Source organism: Cyprinus carpio, chromosome A20, assembly GCF_018340385.1.
Source record: "Cyprinus carpio isolate SPL01 chromosome A20, ASM1834038v1, whole genome shotgun sequence".
NCBI lineage: Eukaryota > Metazoa > Chordata > Actinopteri > Cypriniformes > Cyprinidae > Cyprinus > Cyprinus carpio.
Genome location: NC_056591.1, coordinates 11496875 through 11517159, shown reverse-complemented (window position 1 = coordinate 11517159; position 20285 = coordinate 11496875). Strand labels below are relative to the sequence as shown.

Sequence of the window (20285 nt, the reverse complement as noted above, 5' to 3'; positions counted from 1 at the left end):
AAAAGTAAAAATAAAATAAAATAAAAAATAAAATAAATAACAGCTAAACTGAATCGACTAACACACACAAGATCCTTGTGTGACAATACAAAGAATGAATCATCAGAAAGAGAGCAATGAATATAAACAGAGAAAAGGACAGATTGTAACACCACTATATAGCCTTATGCAAAAGAGCATCCTTCCTTTTTCCAGCTAATCCAATCACCACTTCTTCAGAACCTCTACAAGAGAATCACAAAATCTCTCTCGCACAGAGGGATAGCTTGACCCTCCAGCCAAACAAGTCATATTTACAACTACGCCTTCTGAGCCGATTTACATTTGTTCCCAATAAGCCGATTAGCCAGAGGAAGCTTTGAGCTCTCTTGTGCCTTGTATCATAATGTTAAACATGGTTTAGTCATCATGCACAGACTGCTGGGAACTCCAGTCTTCCTCACCCACATTCCTCCCACCCTCTGGGCTCCTAATAAGGCCTGCTACTCAACAGACTGAAAGTGGTCTCACTCTCACCTTGGGCTGTTTGTTTGTGCATGTGTGTGCAGGCTGCATAGGTCATATATAACAGTGTGTTCATGTGGACAGATTTATGCAATGCATGATGCCAAAGCTTACAGTAATTTTAGCAGTAGCAGTTAAAACAAGCCAGCACAACCACCTCTCTACATCTAGCTACTACATATTTATGGAACATGGAATGTTTAAAATAGTTTTGTTTTATGTTAAATCTATATAGGTTATGTTAGGTTATTATTCTATAGTTCTTCAAAGAAATTAGAGGCAAACAAAACAAAGACTGCTAAAGTAAGTTTACTAGGGAAAAAAACACTATGCTATTTCAGTCTCAAATTTACTAGCAATTTCTGAGTGAAAAATTGTTTCTACACCGAAAGTTTATAGGCGTAGCTAGGCTATATACTGAGTGTATTTGATTAAAATAGCTATTTAATTCAATCATTATAATACCTATTTATTATTAAATATATATTCAGTGGGTGATACAGTCTTTGACAATGGAATACACTTGTTTATGTACATATAGCCTAGGTCTGTTCACAGATCGAAGTTCAAGTTGTTTCCTTTTTTCAGTCTGAGGTCAATTAATTGTCACTTTCATTATGGCTTTCATTTGGTCATGGAGAATATACGAACTTCAGTTAAACGATTTCTTTATCATTATTATAATATAAAATCAGGAGGCTACCTCCTCGGCGTGACAGACTGAAACAAACAAATAAATATGCCTAAATGTACTTAACGCTTCGTATTTATGTTGATTTTTAAACCATTTTCAAAAACATATTTATTTAGTAACTCAAAAAAGTGTGGGACACCTTAATTACTAAATGTATGTTCACACTGCATTTATAAGAGCAGTTAGCCATATCTGTGGGCCTCTGCTGGATATATACGGTAAGTTTTTTTCTAAAGCTGTATTTCCTACAGATTTTCTGTAACCAGCAGATGGCATGATTCTTCCACTAACACCTAGATCAATATCCTGAAACAACTTAAATATTTAATTTTGACCATCATTTAAGTGTTTTTTCTTTTCTTCTTTCTTTTTTTATTTTATAAAAATGTAATATTTCAAATTCGTGCTAATGGTGTAGTTGAAGAATTTTGTGGTAAACAGAATAATCTGTTATCAAAATGAATTTCAATAAATAAAAATGTTGTTTGTCACATGTAGCAGACAATTTTTGTGCAGTGGGTAATAGGAGGATTTCCACCCAGCTACCACCGTAAGTATATTTCAAACCTGTGGGAAGCACAATAGGCTATATATATTTTAAAGGGGGAAAAAAGTATCTTTCCACAAACATCATGAATTATTAAATCAAAAAGTATTTGCTTCTTTTAGGAGTTGCACCAAATGACATTTCACAATCTTATCCTGTCATAAAAAGGCCAAAAGTATCTGATATTTTCGATGAGGTTTTTTCATTGACATGCTATAATCATATAATTATATATATATATATATATATATATATAATATATATATATATATATATATATATATATATATATATATATATATATATATATATATATATATATATATATATAATTAAAAAACAATTCTTTATAAATAAATAGTATTTTTCTGCTTATTTTGTTGGGGGAAAATGAGCATCACAACCCCTATAAAGGATTGAGGATGCAGGATGACCATGAATTTTTCAGTAAGTGTGAGCCTGTGTGTGGTTGTCTGATTATAAATATGTGTCTGCTGTCCTATGGATATTAGATATTCTCTGTTACTGTAGGTATAGATTATGGTTTATAAAAAGGCAGAAGTCAGCTCTTCTAATGCTGTTTGGCACCGTCCAAGCAGCAGATTTATCCACTACATTATCCTCAACTGCCAAAATGATCCTGGGATCCCTGTCACTCTAAATGCCCATTTACGGCTTAACCATAGCATATTTAGATCACCAGAGGGGTTGTTAATATGACTACTGGCATGATACCTTAATTACAATATAATCCAGCCAGAGCAATTGCTCTCTGGTCTCTGAGATTGTAGCAATTCTTTCTGAAAATTCGGTGGTGCCATGACAAAATTAGGCCTGTGTTTGCTTAATCTGCTCCCTTATGGATATTTCAAAATTCACAATCTAATGGTCACTGATCCAACATGTTTGATGAAGGATAATCCTTAGTTTGGCTCAACAAAGCCAGATGTGTACTCTAGGCCATTTGTACAACAAAAGCATGATACTGTGACACTAGCTGGAGGCATGTTAAGGCAGGATAGTGTATATGAACAAGTGTTAGTGAAAGGAATGTTTACGATGGATTTAGAAAGAGGGAAACAGAGGTAGAAAAAACAGAGAGAGAAAGAGAGAAATGAGAGCAGCCTGCTCTCATACAGTGTATAGGCTGCACAGCTCATCCAGAGGAATCTGGGGCATCTAATGGCCCCTCACCCACTATTCCTTGTTTTTTTTTTTTTTTTTCTTGCTTTGGGACATGCTGTGACCCCACACCGTGGGAATCTATGGTCCACAACGGACAACTTTAACTGTCTCACAAGAAAAAGGTTGAGGATATAGAGCAATGGTCTGTCTCTCTTTTATTAGACCTTTGTGATTAAAAAAAAAGGAGCAGACCAAAAATGTAAAAAGAAACTCTAGCATGATAATAATAATGATAAATTGTAGAATATTTAAATATTATCCTTTTTCAACCATTATCATGACAAAATGAATAGAAAATAGTAATCATAAACATCATAAATTAAATAGAAAATACATTCAAAAGATAAGTTACTGGAAAGCCAAGAGAAGAGTTAATGCCCATCAAAAAATAATTTTTTGTTGCTTGCATTTAGTCTTTATGCAAAACTCCTCACAACAATAAAACACCCATTGACAAGCAATCATTTTGCTCTACTCCATACAGTTGTATGAAAGCATACTATATATAAATGTATTACATATTTTCCCGGTGATTTTCCCAATGATATACTTAATAACAGAAATGTAAACACTTAATAAAAATGTAAAACCCTTAAAAAGCTGTTTTAATGATGAGCTTATACATTTGACTGCAAATTAAACTTATTTAGTTTAATCATTTACTTAAATCCATCAAAATTTCTATACTGAAAAAATACTGAATCACTCAAAATATCAATTGAAAATATTATCAAATTTGAAATTATTGCAGGAACGTCTGTAACTTCTTTTCACACCTGAATGTCAGCTAGGCCACAGCCTCGCTTTTCTTATTCTTTGGAGCAACACAAAGGCAATTGTTGGACTATTTCAAAATAACAAGACATAATATAAAATATTAAACGACCTTTAAATGTTTGAATGCTTAAGCTTGTCAGGCCACTAAAACAACGTGTTTCCTGTTACTTGTACAGTCTGTGTGGAGTAAGGGGCAATCCAATCCCTATAGCCAGCATATCTCTGATGAAATCTTCACTGTTTCCCAGACAAATATAGCCTACTGAAATGTTAAATGAAAAGCCTTCTCTTATCTATTTTCTCTTGTTTTAAAAGTTTCTGTTGTTTTAAAGTAGCTAAATAATACAAAAAATAGAGCAAATTATGAATACTAATTATATTATTTAGGCCTTTTATGCTATTTATGCCTATTTTATTATGAAATATTGCCCACATAAAGACATAAACTATTGCAACTTATAAATAGTATTCTGTAGCCTAATTGTTTTATTTGCATTATTATTATAATTATTATTATCAGTTTTACAGATATTTGTTTCGAATGTAACTTGTTGTTAATAGTCTGCAGGTTAAATTGTGTCCGAGGTAATGGTGCAAATCTAGATCTTGATGGTGTAAAGAAGAATCAGTCTCCGTGACATGACATGCAGTACATGAAAATGAGCAGCTTTCTGTACACAGACGGTAGTTCTATAATCGGAGCTACGGGCAGCTCATACATCATGCAAAAAGGCCCCGAAGGATTTTCTTCAAATGAAATGTGTGGGTCTGTGAAAATAATATCAGGGGCTTTCCGTCAGAATGAACTTTTCCACTGTAGCCAGCCGTGAAATAATCTGACCCGACGCTTCAAACCATCTGTGCTATCCATCCGTCTTCTTATTTATTGCGAGCTGCAGCTGATACTATACCACATTTTTTTTTTTTTTTTGATGATATGGCATCTCCACAAACCGCACGGATGACAGGTTTGTTCATTGATAGCCCTCGCAAATCCTGATTAATTCCGAGATGAACTCAAAATATTTCATTGATGCAAAGGGCTGTGATATAAGAACACTTTAGTTGGATCAAAATAGAATTAAAAAGCAATTAAAATACCTTGGACGAAAATATTTGCTTAAAAAATAGTTTTTGCTGAAATGAACGATTATAACTGCTTATGTAAGCTGTTAATTAGCCTACTGGTAACCCAAGATCAGCAGACTCGTGTCCACGTGCAGCTGGAAGGCGGAATGGTGTGTCCAGTTAAGACTCGTTTCACTCTAAACAGCGCGATATTAAATTTGACAGGCCAATGACTGATGCGCTGAGCTGTCAGATGTCTACGAACTCGTATCATTGAATGCGTAACTGAACGAATCTTTCTTAATTTGTTTCCTTTTTGTGTCAGCGGCCGTTATTCTTCACAAGCGAGACTCCGGGGCTGGCGGCTGACTTCTTTTCTGAAAATCCACACAACAAACGGATCTTATTTAATGTCATTTGTCATTTCAATCCGAACCATTTGCGCGTCGGAAACGTCTGTGCTCGCCTATTCGGAACGATGAAAAAGTTAATCATGTCCTCTCCTGTGTTAAGACTATAAAAAGGCCGACGATCAGTGACAGCTTAAATATAACATTTCGTGCTAGATGAGAAAATACTGTACTTTCCATTAGGTTTTTTTTTTTTTTTTAACTTAAAAGTTGCTAAAATACGCAATTGAGTAGCTATAGGCGATTTAACTCGCGGGGATTCGGTAAAAGCAGAGGTCGCTGATGTTTACTTTCTAAAAGGCGCTGTCGAGGTCTGGGAGGTGCTGAAATCTACTCAAGCTCAGTTCCGCGTGATTGGCACGCTTGACAGTGACTGACAGGCGTCGGTGGAAACCACGCAACCAATCTGCCAAGTCCAATAGAAAATCAGAAGCGGGCAGCACGTCTTTCCCTCCATTCTTGTGCTATAAGCTCGTGCCCTCGAACTCTCGAGGCAGCCTCAGACCGTCAGAGCGACATCTCTATTTCTCTGCATCGCCTAACGTTCACCAGCTGATTCTGGGATTGCCTTTTTGTCTGGATTTGACTGGGGGAGACAGAGAAAAGCCACATAAAGCACGAAGCTGTGCTTGAGGTAGAGAGGACTCCGAGGGGGAAACAGAAGCCTTCATGTTTCAGTTGCCAATCTTGAATTTCAGTCCCCAGCAGGTAGCGGGGGTATGCGAGACTTTGGAAGAGAGCGGAGACATCGAGCGCCTCGGCCGGTTCCTGTGGTCGCTGCCCGTCGCGCCCGCTGCCTGCGAGGTGCTGAACAGAAATGAGTCTGTGCTGCGGGCTCGGGCTATCGTAGCCTTCCACACTGGGAATTTCCGCGATCTTTACCACATTCTGGAGAACCACAAGTTCACCAAAGAGTCCCATTCCAAACTGCAAGCACTTTGGCTGGAGTCACACTACCAGGAGGCAGAGAAGCTCCGAGGCCGCCCGCTAGGGCCAGTGGACAAATACCGGGTACGGAAGAAGTTCCCTCTGCCTAAAACAATTTGGGATGGAGAACAAAAGACGCACTGCTTTAAAGAAAGGACCCGGCATTTACTTCGAGAATGGTACCTCCAGGATCCTTATCCGAATCCAAGTAAAAAGAGAGAGCTTGCACAAGCTACGGGACTCACTCCCACTCAAGTGGGAAATTGGTTTAAAAATCGAAGACAAAGGGACAGAGCTGCGGCCGCTAAAAACAGGTGTGTTTTCCCATTTCAATCATGGGGCCCATTTTGAGCAAATATTTCATATTTTAGCTATAAAATGGATATAAACTAACATATCGATATAATCTAAATAAAATATAATAAAGGAAATGCTATAGGCTAAAGCATAGCATTGCCTACTTTCACTTGTCAACAATAAACCAACAGTAGGCTATACAAAAAAAATAAAAAATAGATTTATCAACACGTTATTATTTGTAACTTTAGCTATTAACTGTATTTTTTTTTCTGACTAAAGCCGACATTTCCTGGACTTATTTTTTGTTTATTTTATTATTATTATTATTATTGTTTTCATTTTTACTGAAAAAGAAACAGAGATAACAGCGCAAAAAGGGTCGTCACATGCACAAAATGTTGTTACTTGTCACTTATGACCAAAAAACATTGGCTATAGCTTTTGTTTGTGCATTATGGTTTGGGCCTAGTCTACATCACTGGGTATTTCGATATGCGAAATAACAATTAACGAGAGACTAAAAAATGCAGCATAGATTATGCTTACTTTGATTTTAGCCCAATGATTAATCTTTATCATTAGACAGTTCAGCTGTGAATTGAAGAAATTCTACCGTGATGTCAGTAGGTTTTTTATTTTGTCGTGCAAGGTCTCTGCAGTAAAGCGAATAAGGAACGTTTCTCACAAAATATAATTTACCTCTTTCGAATTGTGTTCTATATTTTGTTTTAAGTTTAAATTTAAAAGCGGATATGCTATTAACACCGTTAGAATTGGGCTATACTAAATCAAACCCGTTAAAAATGTAGGCCTATAGCCTATTTTAAAATGAGCCTATTTTTGGTTAAAACTTGTTTAAACCAATAAACTAAGAATAAATGTTTTTACATTGCCATTCATTTTATTAAACAAAGCCAGATAACAGATTTCTAGACAACAGATGCGCGCACTGGCTGTAGCATCCCATTTTGTGTTCTTCCGGGGCATTCCGTTAGTAGGCTAAACCTGGAAGAAGCGGAGCATCATTTCATAATAGCCTACGTTTATAGATTTCCTCCATAGTATTTACAGTATTTTTAGTTCAGTACTTACATTATTTGCACGTTTTTATTAGCCTAAGTAAAAATGCAGAAAAATCGACACTTAAACCACTGATTTTATTTAGAAACCACTGAGTTTTAATAGAAAATCGTTCATCTGAACACCATCCTTTTGCTTTTTAAAGGTTACAACAGCAGGTGTTGTCTAATGGCTCGGTTCGGTCCTTAACTGGAGAGGATGGTGCTGTGGACCGACTGGGGAACTCGTCGAGCCCTGAAGCGAGCCTGTCGAGCAAAGCCGCTGCGTCGGCAATCTCCATCACTTCAAGTGACAGCGAATGTGACATCTAACGTCGCACCACGAACCGGCCCGCGGGCTGTACGGGAAGACTATGAGAAAATTAACACATACGAGGAAATCGAGACAGACAATCAGCAAGATAAACAAGCACATTAGTGCCTGCCTTAACCTATCAAAGGCCGTGTTTTTACTGCATTTCATTTTATTTATTATTTTTATTATTATTATTATTATTTTTTTGAAGGTTGTTACACCAGCCCGGAATCTTGGGATCCATGGAATGCTTTATCGTTAAAATGTATGTATCTTTTTGTGAGAGCAAAGTGGGGGCAAACGCGAAAAAAAAAAAAAAAAAAAAAAAAAAAAAAAACTCTACTTTTGTAATCGATTGCCTCAAGCAAATAGGTGCCCCTATGGAAATGATATTAACACTTTTTGTTAATTTTGAAAAGGACTTCATGGTGAAACATTTTACCTCCCAGGTTTTCTAAGGTGTTTACGCATTAAATTATTGCTCTTATAGAATCTTATTTTTATTTGCTTTGTCATTTCAAGTCTGGTCATTTTCGATGTTAAACGATCGCGTTTTAAGAGCATGTGCGCCGATAGTGATGATTTTACTGAATGAAGGACTTTTTATAATAAAACTTTGATGCTCAAAGTAACCAGACTTAGCTATTCTCATCAATTACCAGTATTAAACTAAATTCATGTTTATTTCCGATAACTATTTTGTTGATAAGCTACAAATTATTATTATTATTATTATTATTATATAGGTCTAAAAGTTGTGTTGGATTTTTTCATCTCATATTTTAGACTGCCCGGACATCGTATTTTGTTAGCCTTAGTAGCATATATGTGAATGCATTGTGTCTGCATTCACCCTTCTTTTAGGCAGACAAACCACTTGAACTTTAGCCTCTAACTGTACTATTCCAGGTGTAAATGGTGCACGCACAGCCAGGATTCGGTAGGCTAAATGTAGGCTATAGTGGTGTGTTTAACCTGATAGCTTACTGCGTGTCCAGACGCGTTAACCGCACCGTGTGATTGGCTTTGCCGTCCTGTAATGTTTTCTGACAGGAGAAGGTCAACAAGAGGACGAAGCGCCCCGGTTTCAAAACGAGCAAGCTAGAGAGGAAAACCATCCAAAACTTGTAAAATGCACAACCGAATGCTATAATTTACTTACTGATTTACTTATTTGTTTGTGCTTTAATTGCTTACAGAAAAAAAAAAATGTGATCGTTTACAGCGTTTTACTAGACTTTTTTTTCTTTTTCTTTTTTTTTTTTTCATTTTCAAGGTCTTGGCTTATCAAAACCTCAAACCCGAATTTAAACATCTCAAATAATTTGGTTTTGTCCACTTTTTATTTTGATTATTATTATGATGAATAACTATAGGCTACTCATCTTGTGCTTTTGCCATTGTTTATTGCTTTCATTTTTATGTTTCGTTTTGTATCACTGTTTCCTTAAATGACACTTTTGTTATGGGAAGGAACGACAAACTGTGTGTTTAAAGTCTGTCAATAATCCTTGGCTAACAAATTGTTATTGAAGGGAAAAAAGGCATAGATGTGGTAGGGGAAAGGAGAGCACGCTGTTGAGTGTGCAAAGGGACAAAAGCGGAAAGATTAGGTGAAAAGAGTGTTTTTGACAGTCAATAAGGTTGTCAAACTCTTCAGCGCTAATCAGCGGTAATGACCGGTTCTCAAACCCAACTGGAACAATAATGAGCTCTTCAAAGCTCTGTTGGGGTTAAGGGTGTGCTCTCTCCCCTACGTGCTCCAAGAATACTTTTTCAGTGCATATTTATTACAATATCGAAAAATATAGGCTTTAAATAATGTGTGTGTGTATGTGTGAATAGTATGAGGAATATGTATTCCTCATATCATTAGCAGCCACAAAGACACCACCGACAAAAGTAGTAATTTTTTAAAATAAATATTGCTAATTATTTCTTTTATTATTTTTTTTATTTATTTATTAAATTTTTTACAAAAAATAAAATAAAATATTCGCTACTAGCTGGCTCCAATAAAATTTTCATTTTCTAAATATCAGTATTAAAATTGAGCAGGGACTTGCATTCACTAAAACTAAATGAGGTCTTTGAGGCTAGTGTATTCAGAACTCCTGGGTGTTTAACCATTTCCATGGGTTTTTGAGAATATAACACAATACAAATGTGTCGTGCTCAAGGCCAGAAAACATGCAATTGATTGCCTATACTAAAATTATGTGTGGAACAGCAAACGTATATTTTATATAAATACCATCACATTAATAACAGAACGATTCTCGTTGCAAGTCCCCAAACAATGGACTACCAGTTGCAAATGGCTTATTAATGAGGCTGGTTGGTGTGATGCATCCAAGCAAGCATCCCTAGCGTCCCATAGTCCCAAGTAAGATAAGTAAAAACTGGTGTATACGATTGTTGAAGATCCTTCTGTTGACTAAAAGACATAAGATGTATTTCACATTGATCTCTGCGGATTACATGCAAAAACACACTTATAAACTGATGGACTTATAGACAGTCTGTGGGTTATAATAAATAATTATAATAAATATAAAAAAGGGTGTCATAATAAATACATAAAATTTGCATTATTTGGTTTCACGGAACTGATTCAGATAATAATAATTGGTGGTGTGTTTGTTACCGTAGTAGCCTATGTCCTGAAGAAGGAGAAGACAAAATTGTTCGTGAGATGTTGGACTGAATGTACAGTCCAGCAATTTCTTTATTGTAATACTCGATTTTGCATTGATTTAAAGCACAACAGACGATGCTCTTATGATTTTTACAGTCAAAGTGGCTCGGTGTTTTTGTGGAAAAATAATTACACTCACTCTTTGCAGTTAGCCTATTTATAAGAATATGCCCTACGTTTGCCATTTGGCGTTGAAAATGTACAACTGTGCTGCGAATTTGCACACAATTAATTAATTTTAACATTCTCTTTATTGCTTTTTTGAAGAGTGCAATAGCACAATCCAAATTAAATGTATTAAACAATACGACATTGCAATAACACATATCTTTCCTATTTGCATTACAGAGTTTACAATAGGCTATCAAGGTAAACTCTGTAATGCAAAAAAGGATTTATTTATTTATTTTTGAAAAGGAGCAGATCCCTTGTGAGGGAATGTATGCCTGTTATGTTAGCCTATCTCTCAAACACGGAGACAATACATTGTTTGGCTTTGTTAGAGTTTAGCGCCCTCTGCTGTTAAAACTCGTTTTTAATCTGCCCACACCAGGGCCCGGATTCCTAAAGAAGAACAAGAAACTCTGGGTTCAAAAACAGCTATCAGTTAGAGCAGAACCACTATGAACACGTTTTAGTTTTTGCTTATTTGGTTAGCCTTAAGCACAAACAGTAACAAAATAAACAACAACAAAACAATAATATAAATAAATATGTGATTTCTGTTGAATCAGAGATTGGATTTATAGTCAAAAACTTTAAAGTCTCTCCATTTTGTCAATGACTGTGCGGTTTAAATGTTTAATATGTTCTGGAGTGACCACACATTGTTATATCCACGTTTTTCCCAGTTGTCGGATAACTGGATGGATTAGCCTATTGGATTTTTAAATAAATGTAAAATTTTAGGGCAGTGATTAATTTTAATGTTGTCAGCATCTTTACCACTGCAGATTGCTGCCCAAAACTGTCATTGGTCAGCGCGAGTGCATGGATTTCAACAAGGTCGCGACTCGCAGTATAAGTTGAGACAACAAGGTAGGCTATTTTATTTGTACTCTTTATGTTCTGTATTTTAATTTGTTGTTTTATTTAAATTCACAGAGTATTTCAAAAACTGCTGATCTACTGGGATTTTCACACACAACCATATCTAGGATTTACAGAGAATGGTCTAAAAAAGAGAAAATATCCAGTGATCGGCAGTTGTGTGGTAAAAAATGCCTTGTTGATGTCAGAGGTCAGAAGAGAATGGGCAGACTGGTTTAGAGATGATAGAAAGGCAACAGTAACTCAAATAACCACTCGTTACAACCAAGGTATGCAGAATACCATCTCTGAACGCACAACACATTGAACCCTGAAGCAGATGGGCTACTGCAGCAGAAGACCACACCGGGTGCCGCTCCTGTCAGCTCAGAACAGGAAACGGAGGCTACAATTTGCACAGACTCACCAAAATTGGACAATATAAGACTGGAAAAACGTTGCCTGGTCTGATGAGTCTCGATTTCTGGTGCGACATTCAGATGGTAGGGTCAGAATTTGGCGTAAAGAACATGAAAGCATGGATCTATCCTGCCATGTCTCAACGGTTCAGGCTGCTGGTGGTGGTGTAATGGTGTGGGGGATATTTTCTCACAACACTTTGGGAACCTTAGTACCAATTGAGCATCATTTAAACACCACAGCCTACCTGAGTATTGTTGCTGATCATGTACATCCCTTTATGACTACAGTGTACCCATCTTCTGATGCTACTTCCAGCAGGATAATGCACCATGTCACAAAGCTCAAATCATCTCAGACTGGTTTCTTGAACATGGCAATGAGTTGACTTTACTCAAATGTCCTCCACAGTCACCAGATCTCAATCCAATAGAGCAGCTTTGGGATGTGGTGGAAGGAGAGATTCGAATCACGGATGTGCAGTTGACAAATCTGCAACAACTGCGTGATGCTATCATATAAATATGGACCAAAATCTCTGAGGAATGTTTCCAACACCTTGTTGAATCTATGCCACAAAGAAATAAGGCAGTTCTGAAGGCCTGAAGGCAAAAGGAGGTCCAACCCGGTACTAGCAAGGTGTACCTAATAAAGTGGCCAGTGAGTATATATACAGTCATGGCCAAAAGTTTTGGCAGTGACATAAATTTTTTGTCTTGCAAAGTTTGACATTTAAGCTGTTGTGGTGTACATTCACATTGTTTCTAGATTATTGTGTAGAGTGATCAGATGCATTTTAAATAATTGCTGAAAGCTTCATTGGCCAAAAAAAAAAGAACTTTTCACAAAAAAAAAAAAAAAAAAAAAATTTCATTGTTTTTTGATCCTAACACAAAATGACCAGCTAACATTAACTGACTAATCATATCAGCAGAACATGTGAAAGTGTGAATGAGTAATAGACAGATAAAATCACTAGCATACTAATTAGACTGTAAAACATGATAGCATCATGCAGTTGCTGCAGATTTGTCGGCTGCACATCCATGATGTGAATCTCCTGTTCCACCACATCCCAAAGCTGCTCTACTGGATTGAGATCTGGTGACTGTGGAGGCCATTTGAGTAAAGAGTAAAGCCATGTTCTTGTGGCTCAGTGGTAGAGCATTGCGTTAGCAGTGCAAAAGGTTGTGAGTTCAATTCCCAGGGAACACACATACTGGCAAAAATTGTATAGCCTGAATGCACTGTAAGTCGCTTTGGATAAAAGTGTCTGATAAATGTAAATGTAGATAAGAGCAGGCTGATTGCTATAAAAGGAGGGAAGAAGCACTTCCAATCATTGTGTTCTTGTTAGCAATGTTACCTCCAAAGAAACATGTGCAGCCATCATCAGTCTGCATCAAAATTGCCTCACATGCAAGGAAATTGCTACAAAGAATATTTACCGGATCATCAAGAACTTCGAGGAGAGAGTTTTGATTGCAGTGAAGAAGTCTTCAGGACATCCCAGATTGTCCAGCAAGCGCCAGGACCGTCTCCTCCTGAGGAGTCAGCTACAGGATCGTGTCTCCAGCAGTGCAGAGCTTGCTCAGGAATGGCAGCAGGTTGGTGTGAGAGCATCTGCACACACAATGAGGCCAAGACTTTTGGACAATGGCCTGGTGTCAAAAAGAGCAGCAAAGAAGCCACTTATCTCCAAGAAAAATGTCAAGGACAGACTGAAATTCTGCAGGAAGTATAATGATTGGATAATAGAAGACTGGAGCAAAGTTTTTTTCTCTGATGAAGCTCCCTTCAGACTGTTTGGGACATCTGGAAAATCAGTTGTTTGGAGAAGAAAAGGTGAACGCTACAATGAGTCCTGTGTTGTGCCAACAGTGAAGCATCCTGAGACCATGTGTGAAGCTGCTGTGAGAAGCCCACAAATTGTGATCAACTCCAAGAACTAATAAGACAAGAATGGATCGCCATCAGTCAGGATTTGGCCCAGAAGCTAATATCCAGCATGCAAGAGTGAATTGCAGAGGTTATAAAGAACAAGGGTCAGCACTGTAAATACTGACTCATATTTTTTTTTTTTTGCCAATAAAAGCCTTTAAAACTTATGATATACTTATCATTGTTTTTCAGTATACCATAGAAACATGTGGAAAAATAATCTACGAATACTGAAGCAACAAACTTTGCAAAACAAAATTCATGTCTCTGACAAAACTTTTGGCCACGACTTATATAGGCTTGTCTTTTTTTTTTTTTATCGTATTTAATTTTCCTCTTGGCCATAGATGGCACTAAATCGCAATAAACACGTTTAGTGAATTGTTTGCTCCTCTTATTTTTGACTTTTCATCGAAGCAGTAATTGTTAGATTCATTTAGATTTGTGGAGCAAAAATGTTTTTGAAATTAAAAACTGGCATGTTGTTACAGGTGTGATTTAATAATTAATTTCTTATTATTTTGTATTATATATGACATGATTGTAAATTAAATTTTAATTAAAAAATTGCATTAATAACTGTTGCAAAATGAAAACGTTTACATATATGAACATTATGGGTTCAGATGTGGGATAAGTTTGCCTCAGTAGGAATTTCCATTCCTTATATTATTTGCTGTTTTATGTTACAATTAAAATAGCAATTCGTTTCAATTCATACTATGATGGCCTTCTCCTCTCAGTGCTATAGCTCTCATGTCATCAAGTAATGCAAGAAGAAAGGCAAGGTTATCTTAAGAATCACAAATGTAGTTTTAGAACATTACTGAAGGGACTAAAAAGTAACAAACTCTGTAGTTCCAAATATATAACACATATATGTATCGATTATCCTTATACTGCAAGACAGAATCACATTATTTTCTTTTTAATTTCACCATAGGCTATTTGTGAATGATTGTCGCTTTCCTATAAATCTACTCTCCCCATTGTTGTAGCTCATCAGTCTTGTACAATTTCACAATTTCAGCACCATGGCCAGTGCCTGTGCAATCTTCATATGATTTTTTTTCTACAGTCATTTTGCAATGATTTGCATTTGTCTGAAGGCCCATTCACACAAAGGACGACAATTACATCGATAAAGATCGTTAAAAATCCTTCTAAATTCAAAAGAATAGCAGAGTTCACGCTACAACTATAACTATAAAAGCACCGAGGAACAACTTGGGATGATTAGGAATGATTAAAAACTTTGACAGCCAATCAGGATCCATCCTGCTTTAAAGAGCTCGAGCATTTAAAGTGGCAGACGACACAATTGCAGCATGTGCACAGTTCATTATTGAGCCTTGTAGACGATTTCTTGTTGTAGTGTACCATTCTTGTCATCCGAAGCAGAGGGATCAATGCAACTAGAAAGTTACAGTCTCCACCATTTATCTACAGGACAGACTTATCTACTGATAAATAAAATGTAAATCCAGACATATTTAACGTATCGGTTACGTATTAAAGGTACAGTTACTAAATAAGTAGGCTTATATGCTCTTTATCGAACAAAGAAAAATACAGTATTTTTCTATTTTACGATACATTTATTTAAAATAAAACTACTTATGAGGTTAATCGTAAATATAAAATGGATGTTCTTATTTTCTGTATATAATTGGAATTCGTTTTATCAGAACTTTCTTGTGTTGTTTTATGATGCATCACTAATGAACCTTTTCCAGAGTTGCGAGTGGTTGGGCATATTATGTGGACTGTTATACAAACTCTGTCCACTAGAGAGCGGCAAATATAGCAGAATGCTGCAATTTCTTCTTACACAAACCTGGTTCTTGCTTACGTTATTTCACTTTCACATAATTAAGTTCTCAGTCTGAAAACTTTATAAACTACATGATTTGTGCGTCACTTTGATCACACACTGCAACTTAATTCGTCACTTTGATCAAATCTAGAATTGTCCAATATAAGAAACTCGAAGCTCTGACTTTCTTGTAATGCACAGTTATGACCAAAAGATGGAGATCTAATAATGAACTATAGACTTCTGAAAATTTAGCGTTCTGGGTGGACTTGGTGTGAGTATGGAAGCTTGCAATTACTTTGCATCTGTATTTATTTTTTTATTTATTTATTTTTTTTACATGTTTCCAGTCTTTATGATCTCCATGGATTAAGTGGTATTTGTCAAATTTATTTGAACAGTTTTTTCACATATTGACTGTATGGACTAGCCACTAGTCTACTGGCATAGTCAGGCAGATAGGCCTATGAAAATTACAAATGCCTGAATGAAAATGAACAAATGACAAATAAAAACACAATGGCTGGTTGTCACAGCTAACGAGAAACAAGTGATGCATAGAGCTATCCCATGAGTCCCCTAAACAATCATATATATTTATGCATATTGACAATTTGATCTTAATGGAAAGCTGTAAAATGACTCATTTTTAGAGTGACAGAAACTTGTCCTTTTTTGCATAGAGACACACCTCAAGCCTGCACTCCAGATGGCATGTGACTTTAGCACTCCTTGTTAGTATGGCAGCACATGAATGATGCAGCAACTGGTCTTGAAAACAAAATTGATCCCACTACAGATGCACTGATGAGAAATGAGGAAATAAGTATTCTTATTGTCTTGTTTTATATATTATATTATTATTTAAATAATGGTCTTGATTAATGGCCTTTTTGTTTTTTTGCTTGTGCCCCCTCTCTTTTTGCCAAATACTTTGTTTGGAAATATACTAATAATACAATACAAATTTTCATGCATGCTCAGGATTGTTTTTCTCTTGGCAAAATGTACAGATTCCTCACATGATGAGTGGCACCAGTTAATAAGTGCACTTGTCTGAGGAGGGATGCTGACTTGAAATGTTACAGAAGGGGTTTTATAAATAACTCTGGTCTCTGGTTTCTGCAGCTGTCACCATAGTTAATTCCTGCTCCTTGTATCTCTCTGAGGACAGAACCCTAACAAGACCTGGTGTACTGCTTGTAGATTCATTCAAGACCAGAAAACCTCCTGTTGTAAAGGAAAGTCCACTGAGAAGCGTAAAGTCCCTCATGGACTGTGTATTAGGACAATTTGTTCTGGGTTTTGACTTTAATATATTTGATCTTTGAATATATTCAAAGATTCTTATCAATGGAATCTATTCTATGAATAGAACACTTCTATATCATCCTGCTTTCAAATTATGAATATATTCAAAGGAGATTCAAATTATGGTTCATCATAGAAAGACCTGATACTAGCTTTTCTTTACAGTCTCTGTAAATATAGGTACTCGACTACTTTTCATTTGTATTTCTTCCTGTATCCATAAAGCTTATCTTTCAATGTGAAACAGCTAAACCCTCATGCTAACCAGTAATTCTGGTTGAGGAGCAGCGGGCGCAGACTGAGCCGCTGGATCTCTGTCCTCTTCATTATTATCCCCATCCCAAACACTGAACCCGGCGGGCCTTTAGATGAGACCAGGTGCTAATGAGGCTAAAGCGGCCTCTTCCGTGGGGATCTGAGTGAAGAACACTTACTAGGGCACGAAGGCTTTGTCTCATTCTTCTGACATCGCAGTGAAATAGTTCCAATAAATTCAGTCCCTGGATGTTAAAGGACATGAAAAGAACTAAAAAAATCAGCTGAGGAGGTTCTCTTTTACAGGCTGACATGAATTCATGGCAAAATATTTGCACAAAGATGTTAATTTTTCTGATTCTGATTCTAATTTTATCATTTGTAATCATTTAATAGAATTAATGACAACAAGATGATAATATATTAGTATGATAATATATTATATAATAATATGATAATATATAGGGGATAAAAACAATATATATAATAAATTAGGTAAGAAAATACTTTTCATTAAATTAATCAAAAGTAACAGTGAAGACATTTATGATGTTACAAAAGATAAACACTGTTCCTTTGAACTTTCTATCCATCATTTCACAGTTTCAACGAAAATATTAAGCAGCACAACTGCTTTGATTACTGATAATAATAAGAAAATTTTCTTGAGAAGCAAATCAGCATATGATTTCTGAAGGATCATGTGACACTGAAGACTGGAGCAATGCTGCTGCAAATTTAGCTTTGTCATTTCAGGAGTAGATTCCATTTTAGAATATATAAAAAATTGGGGGGGAAAATATATTTTTAAATTGTAATATTTCTATTACAATATATTATTGCAGCCTTGGTGAGCATGAAATACTTAAATTTAAATGTAACATATATCTTAATGAACCCAAACTTTTTAACAGTAGTGTGTATATGATGTTTGGCTATAAATGTTTTAACACTGACACTGCATCTGGTTTGCACTCTAGCTGTTGCATATTCAACTATTTACAGCTTATTTAGGGAGACACTGTGGCATCAAGACAAATATTTGTTACACATAAAGTGTGAATACATAAACTAACTTTTTGGTGTCTTGAATAGTCAATATTATTATCCATAACCATTTTCCTGAGGTAGAAAATGCTATTGTAGTGACAGAATAATAGATACTTGCTTTTAAGCACAGGATACTGATAAACTCAAGATAGTGGTTGATCCTTTAAATTCTTTATCAAGTTTGTTAGCATGCAGTGCAGAGATGATGGAGGACTAGAAATGATTTAATTTCTCACACAGAGGCGCCCGGGCTTGTCTCAGTGAAAGAGACGCGGAGGACATCAAAGGTGTTTCCAGTTTGTCTCACCTTATGAGTTTATGCTTTGTCACTCATTTAACTCTCACGATAAGCTTCAGTGAAGCATGACCAGCTCTGCAATGAGCAGTGACAGACAGCACTAAACATTCCAAGCAGTGGGGAACGGGACACAGAAAGAAAAAGAGAACTCGCTTGGTTTTGCGACGTGTGACTGCTAAAGTATTTGAGTTTTATTGCATGAAAACATCTAAATGCATAGCTTTTTCTTCTTCTCCTTGAGTCACCTCTCTGGCATCCTTCTCTTTTTTTCCCTCTCGCTCCTTCATCTCACTCTTCTCTCCATCATCTGTTAGGTGAACAGTATCCGCCAGGTTTGTGAGCCTCTTTTGTCTCAGAGCAGGAGATGTTGGTGCAGCCGGATCATGTTTCAAACTTTCATTTCCTGAAATGTTTGAGGGAACATCCAGGGTTTTATCAGTGCCCGTTACACTGAGTGAAGGGAGTGGAGGAAGGGGGAAGGAGCTCGAGTTACCTGGCCAGTCACTTATCCTCAATGAACAAACGACTCTCTTTTTGAGCTGAGATCGAGGGGCTCGTACAGACCTCCTCCATTACGATTCAGTTTTGCTCAGGGTTCACTCGGACACACACATGCAAAATATAAAGTATTAACAGTATGCTTGAGTCAGAGGTTTCAGAAAAGCAATTCAAGGTCAACAGCATTGTTCCAGATCAAAACAAATGTGTTTAATATTATGTGTGAACCCAATATAGACTAGCAAGAAGCCACATGATATCTTAAAGGGATAGTTCACCCAAACATGTAAATTCTGTCATCATTACTCACTGTCATGTTGTTACCGAACCTGTTTGACATTCTTTTTTTTTCTGTTAAACACAAAAGAAGATGTTTTGAAAGGACTGTTCTTGTCATCAAAATGAAAGTCAGTGGGGTCCCAAATATCCTCATAAAGGTTTGGAACGACATGAGGGTGAGTAAATTATTATTTTTTTTTTTTTTTGGTGAACTATTCCTTTAAATTCAGTGCAAATTGAAATAATTGACCTTCTCTCCTGGACGCAGATCAAGATGTTATGACAGAGTGTCTGTCAGCGCTGGTCACCTGTGAGTCTCCTCCCACAATGCCCCTCTTCACCTCTGTAATTGTGCATGTCTTCACCTCTGCACTCCACAGGAAGGATCTCCTTTCAGTGTTTGTCAAGTCCACTTCTAAAAAAACCCAGTGTGGAAATGTCTAGTGTGAAAAGACTGCTGGGTTTGTTCGGTTTAGAACAGAATATGTGTGTAAACAAACAGTTATTCTCCCTCACCTTGAATGATCTCAGGCTTTGTGAGACTTTGTGAGATTGTTCTATATCTCTGCCTTTCTTATCATTTCAACTAGGAATGCACAAAAATTCTTTTCACATCATGGCTGACAACAGAAAAATGGCAGATATGAAAAAGTCTACACAACTATTCTTATACTATAGTTCAATATATTAAAGTTAAAACACTAAAAGCTAAAATCAATCAGCTAAATTCCACAAATAAATTTACGCATCACAACATCATAATGTACAGGATATAAAAAAAAAAAAAATAACAGTGTTATAACATTTAATATGCCAATAAATTATTTATTATAAATATGAATGTTTTTGCTCTTTAACATCTGTTATGTGCACCAAGGCTGCATTTATTTGATCAAAAATACAT

At 36.2% G+C, this 20285-nt stretch overlaps 1 protein-coding gene across 1 annotated transcript; it reads left to right on the top strand.

The window, feature by feature from the left end:
• The first annotated feature begins 4707 nt into the window (after positions 1-4707).
• Positions 4708-11622, top strand: LOC109102068 (homeobox protein SIX6). Its single transcript, XM_042777617.1, has 2 exons — positions 4708-6426; positions 7638-11622. The coding sequence occupies exons 1-2, from the start codon at positions 5855-5857 to the stop codon at positions 7801-7803; spliced, it is 738 nt and encodes a 245-aa protein (XP_042633551.1). The 5' UTR covers positions 4708-5854; the 3' UTR covers positions 7804-11622.
• Positions 11623-20285: the final 8663 nt, after the last annotated feature.